At 43.3% G+C, this 17,312-nt stretch overlaps 4 protein-coding genes across 4 annotated transcripts; 2 read left to right on the top strand and 2 right to left on the bottom strand.

The window, feature by feature from the left end:
- Window positions 1–276: 276 nt before the first annotated feature.
- On the bottom strand, window positions 277–2,926 carry LOC116805880 (sodium-dependent nutrient amino acid transporter 1). The gene is made up of 6 exons (XM_032740854.2): window positions 2,684–2,926; window positions 2,303–2,618; window positions 1,897–2,119; window positions 1,464–1,838; window positions 650–1,388; window positions 277–577 (listed from the first exon to the last, which is right to left on the bottom strand). The coding sequence occupies exons 1-6, from the start codon at window positions 2,825–2,827 to the stop codon at window positions 434–436; spliced, it is 1,941 nt and encodes a 646-aa protein (XP_032596745.1). The 5' UTR covers window positions 2,828–2,926; the 3' UTR covers window positions 277–433.
- A 1,340-nt stretch (window positions 2,927–4,266) lies between these two features.
- Window positions 4,267–7,521, bottom strand: LOC6568741 (golgin subfamily A member 6-like protein 7). Its single transcript, XM_032740853.2, has 10 exons — window positions 7,445–7,521; window positions 7,249–7,370; window positions 6,884–7,175; window positions 6,513–6,818; window positions 6,087–6,247; window positions 5,750–6,024; window positions 5,401–5,682; window positions 5,076–5,343; window positions 4,804–5,006; window positions 4,267–4,542 (listed from the first exon to the last, which is right to left on the bottom strand). Exons 1-10 carry the CDS (start codon window positions 7,470–7,472, stop codon window positions 4,440–4,442), a joined length of 2,040 nt encoding a protein of 679 aa, XP_032596744.2. The 5' UTR covers window positions 7,473–7,521; the 3' UTR covers window positions 4,267–4,439.
- Window positions 7,522–8,169: 648 nt separating this feature from the next.
- On the top strand, window positions 8,170–12,919 carry LOC6568740 (spondin-1). Its single transcript, XM_001995088.3, has 7 exons — window positions 8,170–8,320; window positions 9,574–9,836; window positions 9,912–10,300; window positions 10,405–10,866; window positions 10,927–11,098; window positions 11,159–11,280; window positions 11,351–12,919. Exons 2-7 carry the CDS (start codon window positions 9,659–9,661, stop codon window positions 12,692–12,694), a joined length of 2,667 nt encoding a protein of 888 aa, XP_001995124.1. The 5' UTR covers window positions 8,170–8,320; window positions 9,574–9,658; the 3' UTR covers window positions 12,695–12,919.
- A 534-nt stretch (window positions 12,920–13,453) lies between these two features.
- Window positions 13,454–16,925, top strand: LOC6568739 (spondin-1). Its single transcript, XM_001995087.3, has 6 exons — window positions 13,454–13,634; window positions 13,689–14,080; window positions 14,133–14,345; window positions 14,410–14,667; window positions 14,722–14,887; window positions 15,339–16,925. The coding sequence occupies exons 1-6, from the start codon at window positions 13,454–13,456 to the stop codon at window positions 16,778–16,780; spliced, it is 2,652 nt and encodes an 883-aa protein (XP_001995123.2). The 3' UTR covers window positions 16,781–16,925.
- The last annotated feature ends 387 nt before the right edge of the window (window positions 16,926–17,312 follow it).

The following is a 17,312-nucleotide window of genomic DNA, read 5'->3' on the forward strand; positions in this document are numbered from 1 at the left end:
ATTATTTCGACCATTAAACATCAACTAATTAAAGACATATTCTTAAATCAACCTTCTTTTCTCAATATAACCCTTTTTTTATATTTTTGTTAAATATTTATTTATTTTCTTCGTTTATTTTTATTTTTCTATGCATATTATTTGGTTTAAAATTAATTTAGGTATTACTTAGTATAAGTAAGTTATAATATTATAAAAGTCGCTGCTAAAATGCTAAAGCCTAAAATTAATATGATTAAAATATTGCAAAACAAAACTCTGCATACAAATGTTAGTTTTTAAAAATCTTTTCATAATTCAAGCTAAAAGCTTTGAGTAAACAGCAATCAATTAAAATCAATTCAAATCTTGCGGTTTTTTGGGGTTACTTCAAAACAAAATAAAGCGTACAAAAAGTATTTTGAAAATGCAGAAACCAATCACAAACTTTTAACTAACCAAAAATGTTGTCAAAAAAGAAGTTGCCACCACGCTGCTTGGCCTCAGCCACCCGTTTGCGGTGCAGAAAGTAAGCCTGCAGCTGCTGGGGCTGACGAGGACCCCAATCCGAGGTGGTTTGCATAGCCAATTTCAGTTTCTGCAGTAGAAGAAGAGTCATGTTGTATGTGCTCCATAAAGATTACAAATTCGAAGTTGCAATATGACTTACGGCTTTGAAGCTATCTCCCGGCTGCTGATAGATGCTGTAGAGTGCCCAGAAAGGCAGCTGTGCTACGCCCAGTCCCCAAATAAGCCAGCCAGCCATATTGGCCAACGGAGGATACTCCACTCCCTTGTACGTAAGGGGCTCATAGCTGACGAGCATGTAGACGAGGACGAGGAACATCAGACCCGGCGCCACAATTGCCCAACAGATGCGCCAATAGAAACTCGTCTTGATGCCGAGCATAAACTCAATATCGCTGCACAGACGTCGCACACCATAGATCCAGCAGACGGCCAGAAGCTCGGCTATCGCCAGCACCAGAGCAATGAAAGTGCAACCATAGAAATCCACCAGATTCAAAACGAATTGTCCACCCGGCGTCATATAGACCAGGCCACACACGAAACCAATCAGTGAGGCGCCAATGGCCAGCTGCCAATGGGGCAGATGGGGAAAGCGATCCTTGACCACATTGATCACACACGAGGCCATGCCAATGTTACTCCCGATACCCAGCACCAGCAGCATGAAGAAGAAGAGCACAGCAAATAATTGTGGCAAATATTTGAACTTGGCTATGGCCTCTGGATACGAGATGAAAGCCAATCCTGCCCCACCTTTGACCACTTGCGAAATATCCGTGGTGTTTGTCTCGTAAGCCAGATTGCCCAGAATGCCAAAGATGATGCAGCCAGCCAACATGGAGGTGAAGGAATCAATAGTGGTGATAATGATGACATCCCTGTGTGGGCAGAGTATGAAGGTTATTATTATATCTAAGAAAACTAGCTCTTCTAGCTACTCCCGCAATACTCACTTGTGGACACGCTTATTGAAGTCATTGAAGGAGGCATACATGATGAGGGTGCCAAAGCAGATGGCCAACGAGAAGAACATTTGTGTGATGGCCGAGTACCAGACATGCGGATTGAGCAACTGACTCCACTGGGGCTGCACAAAGTAGAGGATGCCCTGCCAGGCACCCGGCAATGTGACCGCCCTGATCAACAAGATCAGCATGATGACATAGGGAAACAGAGCCAGGAAATAGGATGCTTTGCCCGAGCTACGTATACCCTTGAACAAGGTGATGGCAATGATGATCCATGTGGCCATCAAACACAAGATCATCTCCCAGCTGGGCGTCCCAAGGCCCCCATCCAAATTTGGGGGTTCCCTGAGCACAGTGCGACTACAAACAACAATCAAGAGGTAGCTGGGAAGATTCGAATGTGTCAATCACAACTCACGTAAAGTATAACTCTGCAGAGGATACACCATGCATGGACGTGTTGCTGCTATTTGTGGCAGTTGCAGCTGTTGCCACACACGAACTGCCCCACTCGACCAGGCAGTATGTCCAGGGTAGCACCTCCGAAAAGGAGGCCACCAAATAACGTATGGTCAACGCCATGATGCAGGCATAGTAGGTGGTAGCCAGAGCTGTGGAATACACCTGACCATAGGCAACACCTGTCAAAGATGTCAAAGGTGGAGAGGGGGCAGGTGAGTCAAGCATGATACTCTCTAATTGAAAACTTAAGCTTTGAATCAGCTTTAGAAATTGGTTTTGTTTGAAAAACTTTCTAGTTTTCAGGTCGGTTTTCTAAAATTCAGGCCGACTTTTTTCATCAGTTTCAATTTTGGTGCACATACCTTTCATGATGGGTGCCAAGTCAAAGGCGCCTATGCAGCCCCGACTGCTGAACTGTCCGATTGTAACCTCCAGATAATAAATGGGTCTGCCCACCAGTACAAGCACCACCAGATATGGTATCAGAAAAGCGCCACCACCGTTTTCCAGTGCTATAAACGGAAAACGCCAGACATTGCCTAGGCCGACGCTCAAAGCAATGCAGGAGAACAGAAACTCAATGCCCTTGCCCCATGTATCCCGAGTGCGTAAGTGCTCCTCCTCTGGCTCCTCCTCCTCCTCCCCAGCATGCTGATCGCTGTTGCTATCCACACCAAACTATAATATTGGAATACATATTAATACACTTTACTACCAGTTTCTGCTAAGTTCTTTTGACCAACCAGCTCAGTTGTGTAAATCACGCAATCTTTATCACTGGTCAGTTTTGTTTTAAGATTGCCATCCATCAATCTGTTGAGCTTATCAAATTGTGTGGCATCCATATCGATGTACGAGCGGCGCACGAAGCAAGAACTAAAGTGCATCGGCTTTTGTAATGAATGGATTTTTAATAGAGGCCCTTAAGTGTATTACACTTATAGGGTTTACGATTCCAGCTGATATCGCAACAGATTTTGATAAGCCTGGAAAGAAAGTCAACATTGCTTAACAAATCTCAGAAGTAACTGTTTTTAATATGTATCTAGTAAATGAGACAATGAATATTTCGTTATATCACTGATAGGGCAAGAACTCTATGTGTTTAGGGTAATAAACTCTTAACACACTTTTCCGAATTTGTTTGACGAATTTCAAGACAATTGATTGAAAGAGTTAAACGATATATATATAAATAAGGTCCTCAATCTTTAGTCTTCCAAATACTATCAAAATATAAAAATAACTATTTTTAGCTGAAATCCAACATTGACTTAAGAATTAAGAAAAAGCTGACCATAAACTTTGGGGTCATAATGTCTGAGTATTTAAGACTGTGTTAAGTCTTAAATGGTATACAACTAGTTAGTATCAACATTATTCTTGATAACTTAATTGAGTTACCCATCAAAAAGTAACCCAATTTCAAGTTGTAGGTGCAAATTATTTTACTTGAATTTAAATCTCACTTACTTAACTTTATCAAGGGATTGTGTTAAGTAAATCTTTGATAAAATCTTTCTTTTTTTTGTCTCATTGTGCCCAAAATGTTTTATATTTGAGCAGACAGTTTTGTTTTCCACAGCACTAAGGCAATAAAAAATGTTGGTTTGGTATGTGATAATTCTTATCATTGCTTAAGAAAATGTAGACACGTTGAGCACATATTATATATATATATATATTTTGTTATAATAGTTAAATATATTTATTGTAGTTATAATAGAAACCGTTTAAAAGACTGGATTTTTAATATGTTAATCGTCCATTTTGTTCACCTTCACAAATGTTTATAAACTTTGCCTTGTTCAGATATTTAAACAATTTAAAAAGATTGTAAAGATCTTTTTTGAACTTAAGCTGGGGCTTTCTTTCAGATCACATACACTCTTAGTAGTCATATATTTTTTAAACCTTACAAATAGGAAGTACCAAAAAGTAGAATGAAAATCGGAGTGTTGCAACTGGTTTTGACGACTTGCCCGACGCGACTGATCCAAAACTCATCTGAGAACGTTTAACGAAATCTACACGAGCACAATTCAAGATAAATTAATCTTCGTGGTCGAATCTCTGGCTAGTTGGGGGCTGTCGAATGCTTTTTAAAGATTATGCCAAAGCTACGCCCATTTCTGTATCTGTATATCTAGTTAGATCTAGTTGATTTCAGTGTATTTGTGCAGCATTAGGCGACCCTGCGCTCAAAACGCAAATCAGTTCAATTAACGACTTTTCCATTCATGTGCCGACAATGCATAAACCGAATATTAACTTCTTACAGTTATGTATATGTATATATCTATTTATGTATATATATATATATATGTATAAAAAAAAAGAATGCATTTTAGTTTACATTGACAATAATTTTGATACACAATGAGCTAGTGGAACTAATGATTAAATGTACAACATATATAACTCTAATAGTAACTGTCGACAAGTCTTGCTATAAACATGTTATTATTCCAGTTGTAATTGCGCTTCTTCCCCCTTCAATTATTTGTGACGCTTCGAGCGAAGTCTCAAGGCCTCCTCAGCTGACACTGGCTCAAAGATATTCTTGCCACCATTGCCAGTCAGTATTTTGACATACGTGCTACTGCAAAATATCTATTTTAGATAAAGTAGGAATATGTGTGTAATATGTATTATGATTTTTTCTATATAGTATAGCTCGCATGGTTCGTTAGAATCGGTCTAAAGATAAGTTCTTGTATGAAAACCATATTTGTTTAACAAACTATTATAACCAAACTCTTCATAAAACTACTGTATCATATAGCTTTCATTGGAACATTTATAGTGAACTTTAGCGATGTCGACTCCAGTCTAGAAGATGGGCCGCTAAGCCTCTACTTACGCAGTGCGACGCAGTTGGTCAAGTTGTTCCTTGAGGATGACATTCTTTTCGCACAGTTTGGTGTTGAGCATCCGGTTGCGCTCATTGCTCTCCTCCAGCAGCTTGATTTCATGCTTCTGGCAGTGCAGCGTGGACAGATTGGTGGTAAGGGTGTTGCTCAAGTTCTGGCATTGTTCATTTTTGGCGGCCAACTCGTTGGTAATCTGCTGGCAACGGAACGCATACACATAGCCATACATCAGATCAGATATGGAGGTGTTGTTTGGTTTTACCTGGGTAATCACCGTGTTTTTATCGGTAAGGATACGTCGGTTCTCCAGTTCGCGCTCCTTCAACTCTCTGTCGAGGGAACTGATCCGCTCGGCCCTTGTGGTCAGCACCTGGAGTTCGTATTCCCGCTTCTGCTCGTTGCGACATAGCCTTAACTCTGCTTGGCTTAGTTGCTCCTGCTTTTTGCTCACTTCGCTGCGCAACTTTAGCTGCACTTCCTCCTGGGCCCTCAGCAGAGTCTCTTTGCTTGCCAGCTCCGCTTGCATGGCGCTGTGTGAGGTAGTATTTCAAGAAAAGTCAATTGGCCTATAATTGATAATCTGTTACATAATCTGAGTTTTCATTGTGTTATCCGCTTCCAGCAGCAGTGAATTCTCCAGATCTTGCAGTTGTTGCTCCTGCTTGGCCAGCAGAAGATCCCTCTCCGTTATCAGCTCATATCTCTCGGTCAACTGACGATCTTTCTCGGCTATCTTCGCGGCCAGCTCTTCACATTTCTTCTTCAAGAACGGGTGATACCTCAATTGTTCCTCCTGTCTGCTGTAGGCTTCTCGAGATTGTTCCAGCTCCTCGATGCTCGCCTTCATCAGCTGCTCCATGCCAGCCTTGCTGTTGGCACAAGATTATTTACACAAGTATACTTCCTTATGTTCTCTTTAGATTAATGTTAACTTACGTTTGCTCCAGCTGGTTCATGTTTGTCTGCTGATCAGCTATGATATCGATTTTGTCCTTTAGTAATATATTTGTTTGGGTCAGTTGAGAAACTAGATCGCCCCGCTTCTCCTCCGATGCCTCCAATTGTTTCTTGAGCTGCTTGTTTTCATTCTCCAACTGCAGATGGCTGTTGGGGCGATGCAGCTCACTATTCTTATTGCCAACATCTATTTTTTCGGGGGCACCACTACACATTCTCATAATCTCAGCGTCAACGGCCAGCAATTTGTCATTCTGTAAATTAAAGACTCATTGTACAATTGCAGATAGCTCTAGAACCTAGAGTCCAGACTTACCAGCTCCTCTTGCAACGTGACGCGCAGAGTCTCGCAAACAGCGGCTCCTGTTATATCATCCTTGAACAGCTCCAAGTTCATTATCTGTTCCGAAATAGACTTCAAGGTGGACTCAAAGAACTCATGACAGAGATGCTTGAAGTCATTTGCCGACTTGGCAGCTAATAATTTAATATATATATTTCTTTATTTAATATAATACAAATATAAAGTGTAAAAGCGTTCGAACGAACATTCCTTTAAAAAAGTTTCTTAAACATCTTAATTAAAAACTATGATCTTAAAACGGTATATCTCAGGTTAAAGATTTTTCGGTGAGGAAATCAATCCAACAATCTGATTGCTTAAATGAACTCTCGATAAACTGCTCAATTTCAGACCACTTTAGAAATATAGATTTGAAAACGGGAGAAGGGGAAAACTTACGTATGTTCTTGGGCAATTCAAGGAGGTCATCAGGATGCAACAGCAGCTTGCAATTGTCCGCATGCACAATGGTAACCAGCTTGTAGGTGCATTCCTGGCCCTGCTGACGACAGCTGGATGTTCTCTGTAGAAATTGCGACTGAACGTCCTCCAGCTGCTTTTGGAGCGCCTCCAGAGTCTGTGGAGTGGATATTTCCAGCAAATTTTTCTGTTGCGCTTCTGTTGCATTGGCAAAGGTCGAGCTTCTCTTCATGGGCACTTTTCTCTTAATGGGCGGCAAGGGTGGGAAGCTCCACTTCTTGTTAGCTACATAACAATATATGAGCAACTTGCTTAACATATGTAACCAGTTTTAATCCTATACTACCTACCAATGCAAGAATAATTGTGTTGCAGACGCTGTTTAGTCAGCTGATTTAAGCGTGGCTGGGTGAACTTAGTCCTCAACTTTGGCGCCACATCCTCAGAGTCGCCTCCATCCATGGAGCGGCGCGAAGTCATGCTCGTCGTTGAGGCAACTCTCGTCAAGCGATCTTCTGGTGTCGGTGACGGTGTCGGTGGTGCTGCAGCAGCGGTCATCAATTTATTATTGTAATTATTATTATTGTTGTTCTTTGATGGCTCATCAGCCATTTTTCTGGGCAGTGGCAGCCTTGACGGAAGCTATAAATTAGAAAAGAAAAAATAATATATTCAAAGTATTTTTTTCTGTACAGCTTAAAGTGTTGCTTCGCACAGGCTGAGCCTTGGTTGCTTCATCATTCTTGCTGGTTTCATTGTTGGCGGCGTCATTCAACTTGGCAACTTCAGCCCCAGCCAGTTTTTGTGGGTTTCTCTTGCCGCCCATTTTTTGCGGTACTGTAAACAAAATATTTGTTGCATATGTTATTTAATTTGATGAGTCAATTTAATTTGAAAATAATGCCACTTACAACGCGATACAACTGGGGAATTTTGCATTTTGGGTATATCCTAATGCCCTATGTCTTATTTTAGCGTAACAAAATCTGTAAAAAAAATAGAAATAAAAAATATTAATTTCGAATTACGAAACTCAGCGTTGTAATGTTTGATGTTGAATGAATGAGAATTGTTTATGAATTTTAAGTCACATTTAAATATAAAATATCGAGAAAGCCTGCTTTATAGATGAACAATTAGTGGTTGTACTTTGTGATTGAATGAAAATAAAGGAATATTTGTATGCCTCGATAAGAAAGACTTCTGCATAAGATAGCAGAGAAATCTATTTCATATGAATTTGCTAAATTTAATTAATTACACAAAAATTGCTCTGTTTCGCCCACTGTGCAGGAAGCACACCAATCGCTCATTTCTTGCTTCCCATCCGTTTCAGTTTCGTTGTAAATTGTTTAGAATTATGCGATAAAAACAAAACACAAAACACACACGCTCAAAGCAGAAGCAAGAGCAGCAAAAGGGAGACAGCAACAACAAGAACAACAATATTCTGCTATCGCTCCCACACTCCCACGTTCTCTCTCTCTCGCTCTCTCTCTCTCTATCTTTCTCTCTTTGCCCGTTGCTCTATCTCTCACATAAATAACTGCACATCGTCGAAATGAATTTACAAATTGAGCAGCTCGTGCAATTTGCAGTTCAGTTGCGATTCGAGCGCTTGGCGAGACGGTTGTGAATATTCATTAAAATCAGATGCGGATCAAGTGAATTTTAAGTGCAAAGATAATCCGCATTTCAGCTAATTTACTAGACACATGAATATAGGACATTTTTGCTAAATGTATGCAAAAAGTTTCATCATATTGGTGATTTTTTATTGATAATACGTAAGTCGTTAGCGAGTGGATGGCAATTGACTTGAAGGTGTCGCAAAGCAAAGTGAAACACTTTTAGAAACCCTAAAAGTGATTTTAATCATGTTGTTTTTCTATTGGCATTTGAATTTGCTTTCGTTGCTGCTGCTGCTGCTGCTGCTTCTGTCGTTAAGCTCGACACTTTTTATTTTACTTATTTTGCACACTCGCCACAATTTTCAATTGAATTTAATCAGTGACGTAGTCGCCGACTGACTGATGTCCCTCCTAATAAAGTACATACTAAGTATGTGCATATGTATGGGCTTAATTCGAGAGGGTTCTCACAGTTTACTTTTTTTTTACTACAAGTTCCGCCTGACAATTGAATTGAACCAGCGAAATAGAAAGTGCAGCATGCAAAGTACTAAGGGCTTAATATATTTCTCAATTTGTAGATAAGTTATTGTATATATATGCTCTAAAAAAGAAAAAAATGTTCTATAGCAATGTCAAGTGCAATTGCAATTAATTAACATGGCCAACATTGACATTTGATACAAATATTCATTGATATGCAAAGCAATTAAAAAGCCAAACGATATTTGAATGTAAACCACAAAATGGTTTCCGCATTCAAACGAAATGCAAATTACGAATATGACATTTAAATATAGATGGATCATATAAAAATAGCATTCGTTGCTTATCAAATTACCATCAATAATTGATACAAATAATTTAATAAAATGATAATGATTTGTGCTTATAGATGCAGCATTTTAAAGCACATCTAATTCTTGAAATCATAATTATGTCGTCATAGTAAGAGAAAGTTGTTCTCATTTAAATTAATAGTAGATTAACGAAATCGGTTCATTGATTTTATTTATTTGTTGCTTTTACTTTCATATACAGCATGCACTGAAAGTGAAACGAAGTACAAATTAATTAGGTTTTTAAGCCCAACTCTTATTCGTTTACTTCAACTCCCAGCAAAGCTTTCACCTTAGCCAGATTTCACCTCAGTTGTTGATGAAAAGGAGCATGAAGAACAATTAATTCAATCGACTGCCAATACTGTGCTGTGGTGAGCTTTCAAGCTCACGTTTACAGCTATCTGTAATGTTTTGTAAGAGTAATTGCGAAATAAAACGCTTATTTCGATGCCTATTTTCGATGTATCTTTAAATCCATACTGTCCGAACTGTACGTTTAATTGAAAGCATGGCAAATATGCCAAATCTAAAAATAGATCACCTAATTAATGGCGTTTCAATTTGCAGCACCCACAAGCTGTAAAATACAGTGCAAGTGAGAGAGCGAGAGAGAGAGAGAGAGAGGGAGAGATAGGAAGAAAGAGTGCAAGCAATGTACGGATTTCTATACATCATCATTTTATTGGCAATCGGATGCGATTTACCGTTAATCCAGGCATGCAGTCGAGTGCCTCCAGGGGCAACTGCAGCCAAATCGCCAGTGGATGAGAACTTTGTGCTCTCCGTGGCAAACAATGCGCAGAGCTATGTGCCTGGCCAGAAGTACAATGGTGAGTAGAAGAGAGAGAGCTTTTAACATAAGAGAGAGAGAGATAGAGAGATACTCACCTTTCACCTCTGTCTAGTCACATTGAACGCCTATTCAGGGCTCTCTTTTGTGAGCTTTAGCCTCGCACTTGAGCTGGAGAACGGGGATGCTGAGGATGATCCGAATGCAATCGGCGCCTTTGAGATTAGTGATTTGTCGGAGACACGCTTCAGTCCACGCTGTCCCAATCTCGTTGAGAATACAAACACCAATCTCAAAACGCATGTGGATGTTGTCTGGGCAGCACCAACCACTCCAGGATTGGGCTGTGTCCTGATCCGTGCGACGGTCATGCAGCATCGCGATGTTTGGTTCATGGACGACGGACTGCTGACGAAGCGCATGTGCGAGGAGGAGGTCGATGACATCAACACTCAGCCCAGCATCGTGGATCCCTGCTGTGCCTGCGACGAGGCCAAATATGAGGTGCAAATTGTCCTATATTTTAGTAAATCGCCTTCGCTACTAAAAACTAGTGCTTTGCCTTTTCTGAGTTAATGGAACAGATTAATAACTTATTCATCTTTCAGTTAACCTTTGAGGGCAAATGGTCGCGTCATACGCATCCCAAGGACTTTCCGGCGAACAGTTGGCGCACTCGTTTCAGCGACATCATTGGCGCCTCGCACACCATCGACTATCGCTTCTGGCAGTATGGGGAGCTGGCCAGCGAGGGATTGCGCGAGGTGGCCGAGCATGGTTCGACGCGCACCCTGGAGAGCGAGCTGAAGGATCAGAGCGACCACATTCGGACCATCATTAAGGCACGTGGCATTGCCTATCCGAATGTAACGGGCAAAACATTTGCAGTATTCCGTGTGGACTCCAATCATCATTTGATCTCATTGGTCTCCATGGTGGATCCATCCCCCGATTGGATTGTCGGCGTCTCCGGACTAGAGCTGTGCTTGCCCAATTGCTCGTGGGTGGAGAACAAGGTGCATAATCTATATCCCTGGGATGCGGGCACAGATAGTGGACCTTCCTACATGGTGAGCGAAGTTTTTTGATGATTGATAGTTTCTTTTTAATACACTATCTGTTTCTTTCAGTCCGCAGACCAGCCTCAGGTGCCGCCCGATGTTGTCCGTCGAATCAAGTCCAATTTTCCCAATGATCCACGTTCGCCCTTCTATGATCCCACGGGCGCTGAGATGAAACCACTGGCTACTCTACACATTAACAGGCGTCGTCTCTATGAGAAGAATTGCGAAGCAGGCGATAGTAAGTGGAGAGTCTCTACTAAAGATTATTCCCTTAACTAACTGAAGTCTCGCTTCTCAGCGGAGCAGGTGCCGCCGGAATGCGCCACGCTCGCCTGGAGTCGGTGGGATGAGTGCAGCGCCAAGTGTGGACCCGGCAAACAGTACAGGACACGTGAATTTAAGAATCCCACACTGGCCATGGTAACTAAATCAATTGGGCAAAATGTAATATTATAATATATAATCCATTAATAATCCAACTTCCTCACAGCGTCACAGATGCAACAATGCGTTGCGCGAGGAGAAGCACTGTCAGGGCCGCAAATGTGCCACCTTCAACGAGGAGGTGCCCGAGGGCGTGCAGCCTGTGGAGGAGTTGCCCAACACCGATCCCGAATGCGGGCTGTCCGAGTGGAGTGAGTGGTCCTCGTGCACGGTGACCTGTGGCACGGGCGAGATGATACGCACCCGTCACTACCTCAACCGGCGGGCGAAGAAGAAGTGCCAGAAGGCGAGCAAAGCGCGTCTACAGGAGATGAGATCCTGCGAGGCGAGCCAATGCGGTGGCGACATTGGCAACGGAGACGAGGCGGAGGCTGATGATACCCAAACCGATGCAATGGGCGATGCTGATGGTAATGGCAATGGAGATGGCTCGACGGAGAAGCGTTCCCTCTTCCGCAACTTCCAGAGCTATAGCCAGCGCAAGGAGGATTATGTGCCAGCCGTGTGTGGTTTGTCACCCTGGTCGGACTTCTCGCCGTGTTTGGGTCCCTGTGGTGGCACTGGGATACGCAAGCGTATGCGCAAAGTGTGGAACAACAATGAAGTGTATGGCGTCCATGATCCCAATGACGATGGCACCGATCCCTGTCGCCATATCAAACTGCTCGAGGAGGTCAATTGCACGAATCCCAGCTGCGACACGATTGTGCCACACTTCTGTTTCGAGTCGCCGCGGGAGAGTCATTGTCGCGATAGCGATGTGACCAACTATTGGTATTACGATCATCCGAGTGATCAGTGTGCCATTTACTGGTCGGATCGCTGTGACACGAACCTCAACAAGTTCAAGTCGAAGGAGGAGTGCGACGAGACGTGTCGCCTGCCCCGCCACAAGCAGCAGCTGCGCAGCGAACAACGCCTCAGCTCCGAACAGCCGATGATGCAGCATCGCATCGATTGTCTCGTCTCCGAGTGGATTTCGCATCACTGCAACGCCACCTGTGGCGAGGGAGTCCAGTTGAGGACGCGTCGAGTGCTGCGCACACCCAAATATGGCGGCAAGCAGTGTCCCAAGCATCTGGTGCGTTTGGATCGCTGCTATCAGCGCTGCGACGATATGTATTCGGTGAGTGGCAGCTTTAATGATCGGCGTCATCTGCCCACAGCCAAGTTGCAGGCGCTGGAGTTGCGCGACGAATGCCGCTACTCGGAGTGGTCCGCCTGGACTCCGTGCACTGCCAGCTGTGGCAGCAACTCGGTGCGTCAACGCACTCGCACCCTGCTCAACACGGATCTGAGCTACAAGTGCAAGGATCGGGTGCGCATCGAGAAGTGCGTCATGATGCCGTGTCTCCTCAATAGCAACGACGACATCGACAAGTGGCAGTAATATCGAATTTATTTATGCATCATGTCAATTTAGTCTAGGCTCGCTTAGTATTAGCTACTCTATTTATATCTATATATATAATTATATATATATTTAATCTTGTATTGATAATACACAATCCATGTAATCTCTCGTATTTTATAAAAGACTATCATGTCTTTGATTATATATAAAATAAGCAAATAAAATATAAAACAAACAGAATTCAACACGGATTCAATCCCATTTATGCTAAGCTTTTTACCACACCACACAAGGGCGAGCGGAGCTTAAAAGCTTTGCACATCTTAATGTGAGCAGAAGGAGCATAAAGATCAAATTAATCAGCTGCTGTTTTTTGTATGCCAACAATTTTGTTTGTTTTTCCAGCGACATAATTTGCGGCACGTTTTTATTAACGAATTCGCCATTTGGGGAACTGTCTGCTGCTTATGATTGACCCACATAAAATGCTGCAGAGCACTTCGCTTCGGCACTATTATGTTTTCAAAGCAAACAGTTCAAAGAACCCAACGCGAAATAAATTAATTAATTGTCAGAGACACAAAGAAATAAATAGTCGAAGAACGTATTAAAAGGCGCCACTCGAAATATTTAAAGTAACGACTCAACTCAATTAAGATGGGAGCTCTTATATTGTAGAGAAAACGACGCCGCAACGCAGTCTGTAAAAAATAATTAAGAGTGTTCATCAATCGCTTGGAAACTTAATTTGGACAGTTTGCTTTTGGCTGCGGCTGCGTTTGGAGTCTCGGACGGATGAAAATGAGTCGAATTGTGGTCGTAATTCTGTTTGTTGTGCCCTGGATTCAGGATGTGAGTGGCGGCTGCAGTCGGATTCCCCAAGGCGCCAGTGGAGAACGTTCGGCTGTCGATGAGAATTTTAAGATATTGATCGATGGCAACCCGGAGACCTACATACCCGATCATCAGTACAATGGTGAGTCTTGAGAGACATGCTCTTTATAAAAATTAATTATTATTCGCCTTTTAGTTTCGCTGTCGTGTCCCATCAGTCTGAAGTTCATCAGCTTTACGTTGGTCGTGGAGAGCGAGGATCCTGGTGTGCCGTATAATGCACAGGATGTGACGGGACACTTTGAGCTGTACGACAGTTCCGAGACGAGATTCAGCGCTGGCTGCGAGAACATGGTCGAGAGCACAAATACAAATGCCAAGACTCGTATCGATGTCTCCTGGATGGCGCCCAAGCTGCCGGATAGTGGATGTGTCCTGATCAAAGCGGGCATCGTTCAACACCGCGATGTCTGGTTCATTGACGATGGATTCCTGACCAAGCGCATCTGCCCCGAGGAGATTGATGAGCTGAATAGCTTAACGCCTCCCCTACAAAATTGTTGTGCCTGCGATGAGGCCAAATATGAGGTGAGTAGAAATACACATCGAAAGTTGATTCATTAGCCACAACTCACCATAGATTGTGCTGGAGCGGAAGTGGGCGCGTAACACGCATGCCAAGGACTTTCCGCCGGAGGCGTGGCGCACACGTTTGGGCGAAATCATTGGGGCCTCGCATAGTTATAGCTATCGCTATTGGGCGTACGGGGGGCGAGCGAGCCAGGGCATGCGTGAGCTGGCCGAGCATGGAGCCACCCGTACACTGGAGCAGGAGATTCGAGATAATACACAGGTTCAACTACTCTAATCTTATTCACACTCGTTCGCTTTGAGTTTAGCTCATCTGTATCTTTTAGAATGGTGAGGTGAGGACTATTATCAAGGCGCCCGGCATTGGTCATCGTTTGAACGTCTTTGGCACAACCCTGGCGAATGCTCGGGTCGATCCACAGCATCATCAGATCTCGCTGGCAGCCAAAATTGATCCATCGCCCGACTGGATTGTGGGCGTGGCCGGCTTAGAGCTGTGCTTGAGCAACTGTACGTGGCTAGAGCGGAAAGTATTGAATCTATATCCCTGGGACATTGGTACCGATTCGGGTCCATCCTATATGGTGAGTTGATCTCTTGTAGTTGCTGCAGTTGACATTAATACATCTTCCATGCAGTCAGCTGATCAGCCGCAAGTGCCGCCAGATGTTATACGGCGTATTACCTCTTCGTATCCCAGCGATCCTCGTTCGCCATTCTATGATGATTCCGGTGCACCAATGAAGCCGCTTGCCACACTTTATCTGACGAGAAAGAAGTCTTATATGCGCGAGTGCGAGGAGGGTATGTGTATAAAACTTACCATATTAAAAGCATTACATTCAACGAAGAACAAAATTAGCAGAGTAATTTTCTGCCGGTCATCAATTAGCAATTTACTTCTACTGCGAGCAGTTGTTGACTAAAAGCCCAGTCGAGATCTGAGCTCAGAGAGCTGTGGTGAAATTGCGCGCAGAGCAGAGTGCTGAGGTGAGCTGCCGCTCAGAGCTGCAATGAGAGACGGGATCAAAAGCTTTACATGTTTTTACATAGTTTCGCTCAGCATTCTCAGTTAAAATTTTAAAGCTCTCTTTTTGTGCGTACGCCATTAATGAAAGCATAAGTAAAAGGAAGCTGTTGATGATTTTTCATTCCATGATTTTGCTAACAGTGTTGTTGTCATTGAAACATATAAAACAAAGTCAATGTCTCACTCTCTCTCTCTCTCTCTCTCTCTCTCTCTCTGCCTCTCTAGTACCCCAGGAGGGTCCGTTGGAGTGCGCTACTCATCCGTGGAACGATTGGAGCAACTGCAGCACACGCTGTGGTTCGGGCTACTCGCAACGTTTTCGCAGCTACAAGAATCCAGCGCTGGCCACCAGTTACAGCTGCGATCGTCGGCTGGAGGAGATGCGTCAGTGTCAGGGCACACAATGCGGCAACGAGAATGACCTGGGCAACGCCGCCTTCGACAATGGAGCATACAATAATCCGAATGGACCCGATACCATAGCCGAGTGTGAGCTGGGCACGTGGAGCGATTGGTCGCCATGCTCGAAGACATGTGGGCGTGGCATTTCGACACGGACACGTGACTACTACAATCCGCAGGCGAGATCACGTTGCCAGACAGTGATGCGAATACCGCTCGAGGAGTCGCGACAGTGCACGGGTTCTGATTGTGGTGGCACCATAGCCGACCATGGCGATTTCGATGGATTAAAGCAGCCGGAAGTATTTGGCGAGACGAGTGAGGATGGATATGACAAACCCGCCTGGGGTTTGAATGCGAATAGAAACAGGCAGGGATGGAACAATAATTTGGCAGCCGCTTCACCCACTGAATTTCCGCGTGGTCCCTTCTCCAATCGAGGCACTGAGGTCTATAATAAACCCAATAGCTACAACGACAACAGGGAGGAAAAGGTACCCAACAACTTTAATGATTATAGGCAGGAGAATAGAGGCAACAACGAGGACTACAAACAACCCAATAAATTCAATGATTACCGACAGGATAATAAGCTGAACAACTACAACAATATCGAGCAGAGTCCGGAGTACAATTTGCGACCGGGTTTCAGCACACGTGCTCCATCAACTGTACGGTACGGGAATCGACAGCCGGATGCGTCGGGTAACTACAATGTGATGCAGGACTATTGCTACGAGAAGCCATTCGCTTCGACACAGCCCTGCCTGGCCAACCCAGTGATTGTGCGCAACTATTGGTTCTACGACCATGATGATCACGAGTGCAAGATCTTCACCACGGACAACTGCGATGAGAACAACAATCGTTTTCGCACCCTGATGGCCTGCGAAGGCACTTGTCTGTTACCCCAAATTAATCTGGCACGAACCGAGGAGGGCGACACTATGAATCCTTATGGAGTAGCAGCGAATCCATATGGTGGAGCACCGACGCCAATGAATTCTTATGGAGGAGCACCGATGCAGGTGAATCCATATGGAGGAGCTCCGATGCAGGTGAATCCATATGGAGGAGCAGCGAATTCAATGAATCCTTATGCAGGAGCAGGGAGTCCGATGAATCCTTATGCAGGAGCAGGGAGTCCGATGAATCCTTATGCAGGTGATGCAGTGCGAGCAAGTGGAGGATTCGGCGAACCCATGTCGCAAACAAAAAACAAATATAACAATGCTATTGGTCGGCGAGGACGTTATGGCAGCTAAGCGCAAATTATATTTAAAGGGAGTTGTTTTAGCTGGTTTCTCTATAAATCAAGGATTTATGGAACTAAAAAAAGGCTTGATTTAAGGTTTTTAGCATTCATTACAGAAATGTATTCTTAAATAAAAGTCGTGTTATTTGCCGTAAGCCACTTTTTTTAATCTGTTGCATTTTTTGTAAATTATATTTAAATGGAGTTTTCTTAGCCGGATTCCTTACGGCATCAAGGAAGGAACCAAAGCAAACAGTGAGCACAAGCTTGATTCAAGTTTTTAGGCATTAATCAAAGAAATTTGTGCTTAAATATTGAAATCTCGTTCATTTTTTAATCCTATAAGTCTGAAACTTTTGCCTTCGCATCGTCATCTTTCCCATCTTGAGCAAAAACTGATTTTTACTATTTTAATTTCGCTCTTAGGAACAATTTTTCCTCTTTCATTTCTTTTTAATTTTCTTGCTGCTTACAGCTTAGTTTAAGTGTTAATAATCTCTTTAATTTTGCTCACTCTTTTCAATATTAATTTTGTATAGTCT

Source organism: Drosophila grimshawi, unplaced genomic scaffold, assembly GCF_018153295.1.
Source record: "Drosophila grimshawi isolate 15287-2541.00 unplaced genomic scaffold, ASM1815329v1 contig_1367, whole genome shotgun sequence".
Taxonomy (NCBI): Eukaryota; Metazoa; Arthropoda; class Insecta; order Diptera; family Drosophilidae; genus Drosophila; species Drosophila grimshawi.

Coding starts and splice junctions, on each gene's coding strand:
- LOC6568739 (XM_001995087.3), top strand. CDS start 13,454: ATGAAAATGAGTCGAATTGTGGTCGTAATTCTGTTTGTTGTGCCCTGG. Junction 13,635..13,688: donor ACCCGATCATCAGTACAATG/GTGAGTCTTGAG, acceptor TTCGCCTTTTAG/TTTCGCTGTCGTGTCCCATC. Junction 14,081..14,132: donor GCGATGAGGCCAAATATGAG/GTGAGTAGAAAT, acceptor AACTCACCATAG/ATTGTGCTGGAGCGGAAGTG.
- LOC6568741 (XM_032740853.2), bottom strand. CDS start 7,472: ATGCAAAATTCCCCAGTTGTATCGCGTT. Junction 7,176..7,248: donor AAGCAACCAAGGCTCAGCCT/GTGCGAAGCAAC, acceptor TCTAATTTATAG/CTTCCGTCAAGGCTGCCACT. Junction 4,543..4,803: donor GACCAACTGCGTCGCACTGC/GTAAGTAGAGGC, acceptor GATATTTTGCAG/TAGCACGTATGTCAAAATAC.
- LOC116805880 (XM_032740854.2), bottom strand. CDS start 2,827: ATGCACTTTAGTTCTTGCTTCGTGCGCCGCTCGTACATCGATATGGAT. Junction 2,120..2,302: donor CTTGGCACCCATCATGAAAG/GTATGTGCACCA, acceptor CATCTTTGACAG/GTGTTGCCTATGGTCAGGTG. Junction 1,839..1,896: donor TCTGCAGAGTTATACTTTAC/GTGAGTTGTGAT, acceptor TGTTGTTTGTAG/TCGCACTGTGCTCAGGGAAC.
- LOC6568740 (XM_001995088.3), top strand. CDS start 9,659: ATGTACGGATTTCTATACATCATCATTTTATTGGCAATCGGATGCGAT. Junction 10,301..10,404: donor GCGACGAGGCCAAATATGAG/GTGCAAATTGTC, acceptor TTCATCTTTCAG/TTAACCTTTGAGGGCAAATG. Junction 11,099..11,158: donor GAATTGCGAAGCAGGCGATA/GTAAGTGGAGAG, acceptor CTCGCTTCTCAG/CGGAGCAGGTGCCGCCGGAA.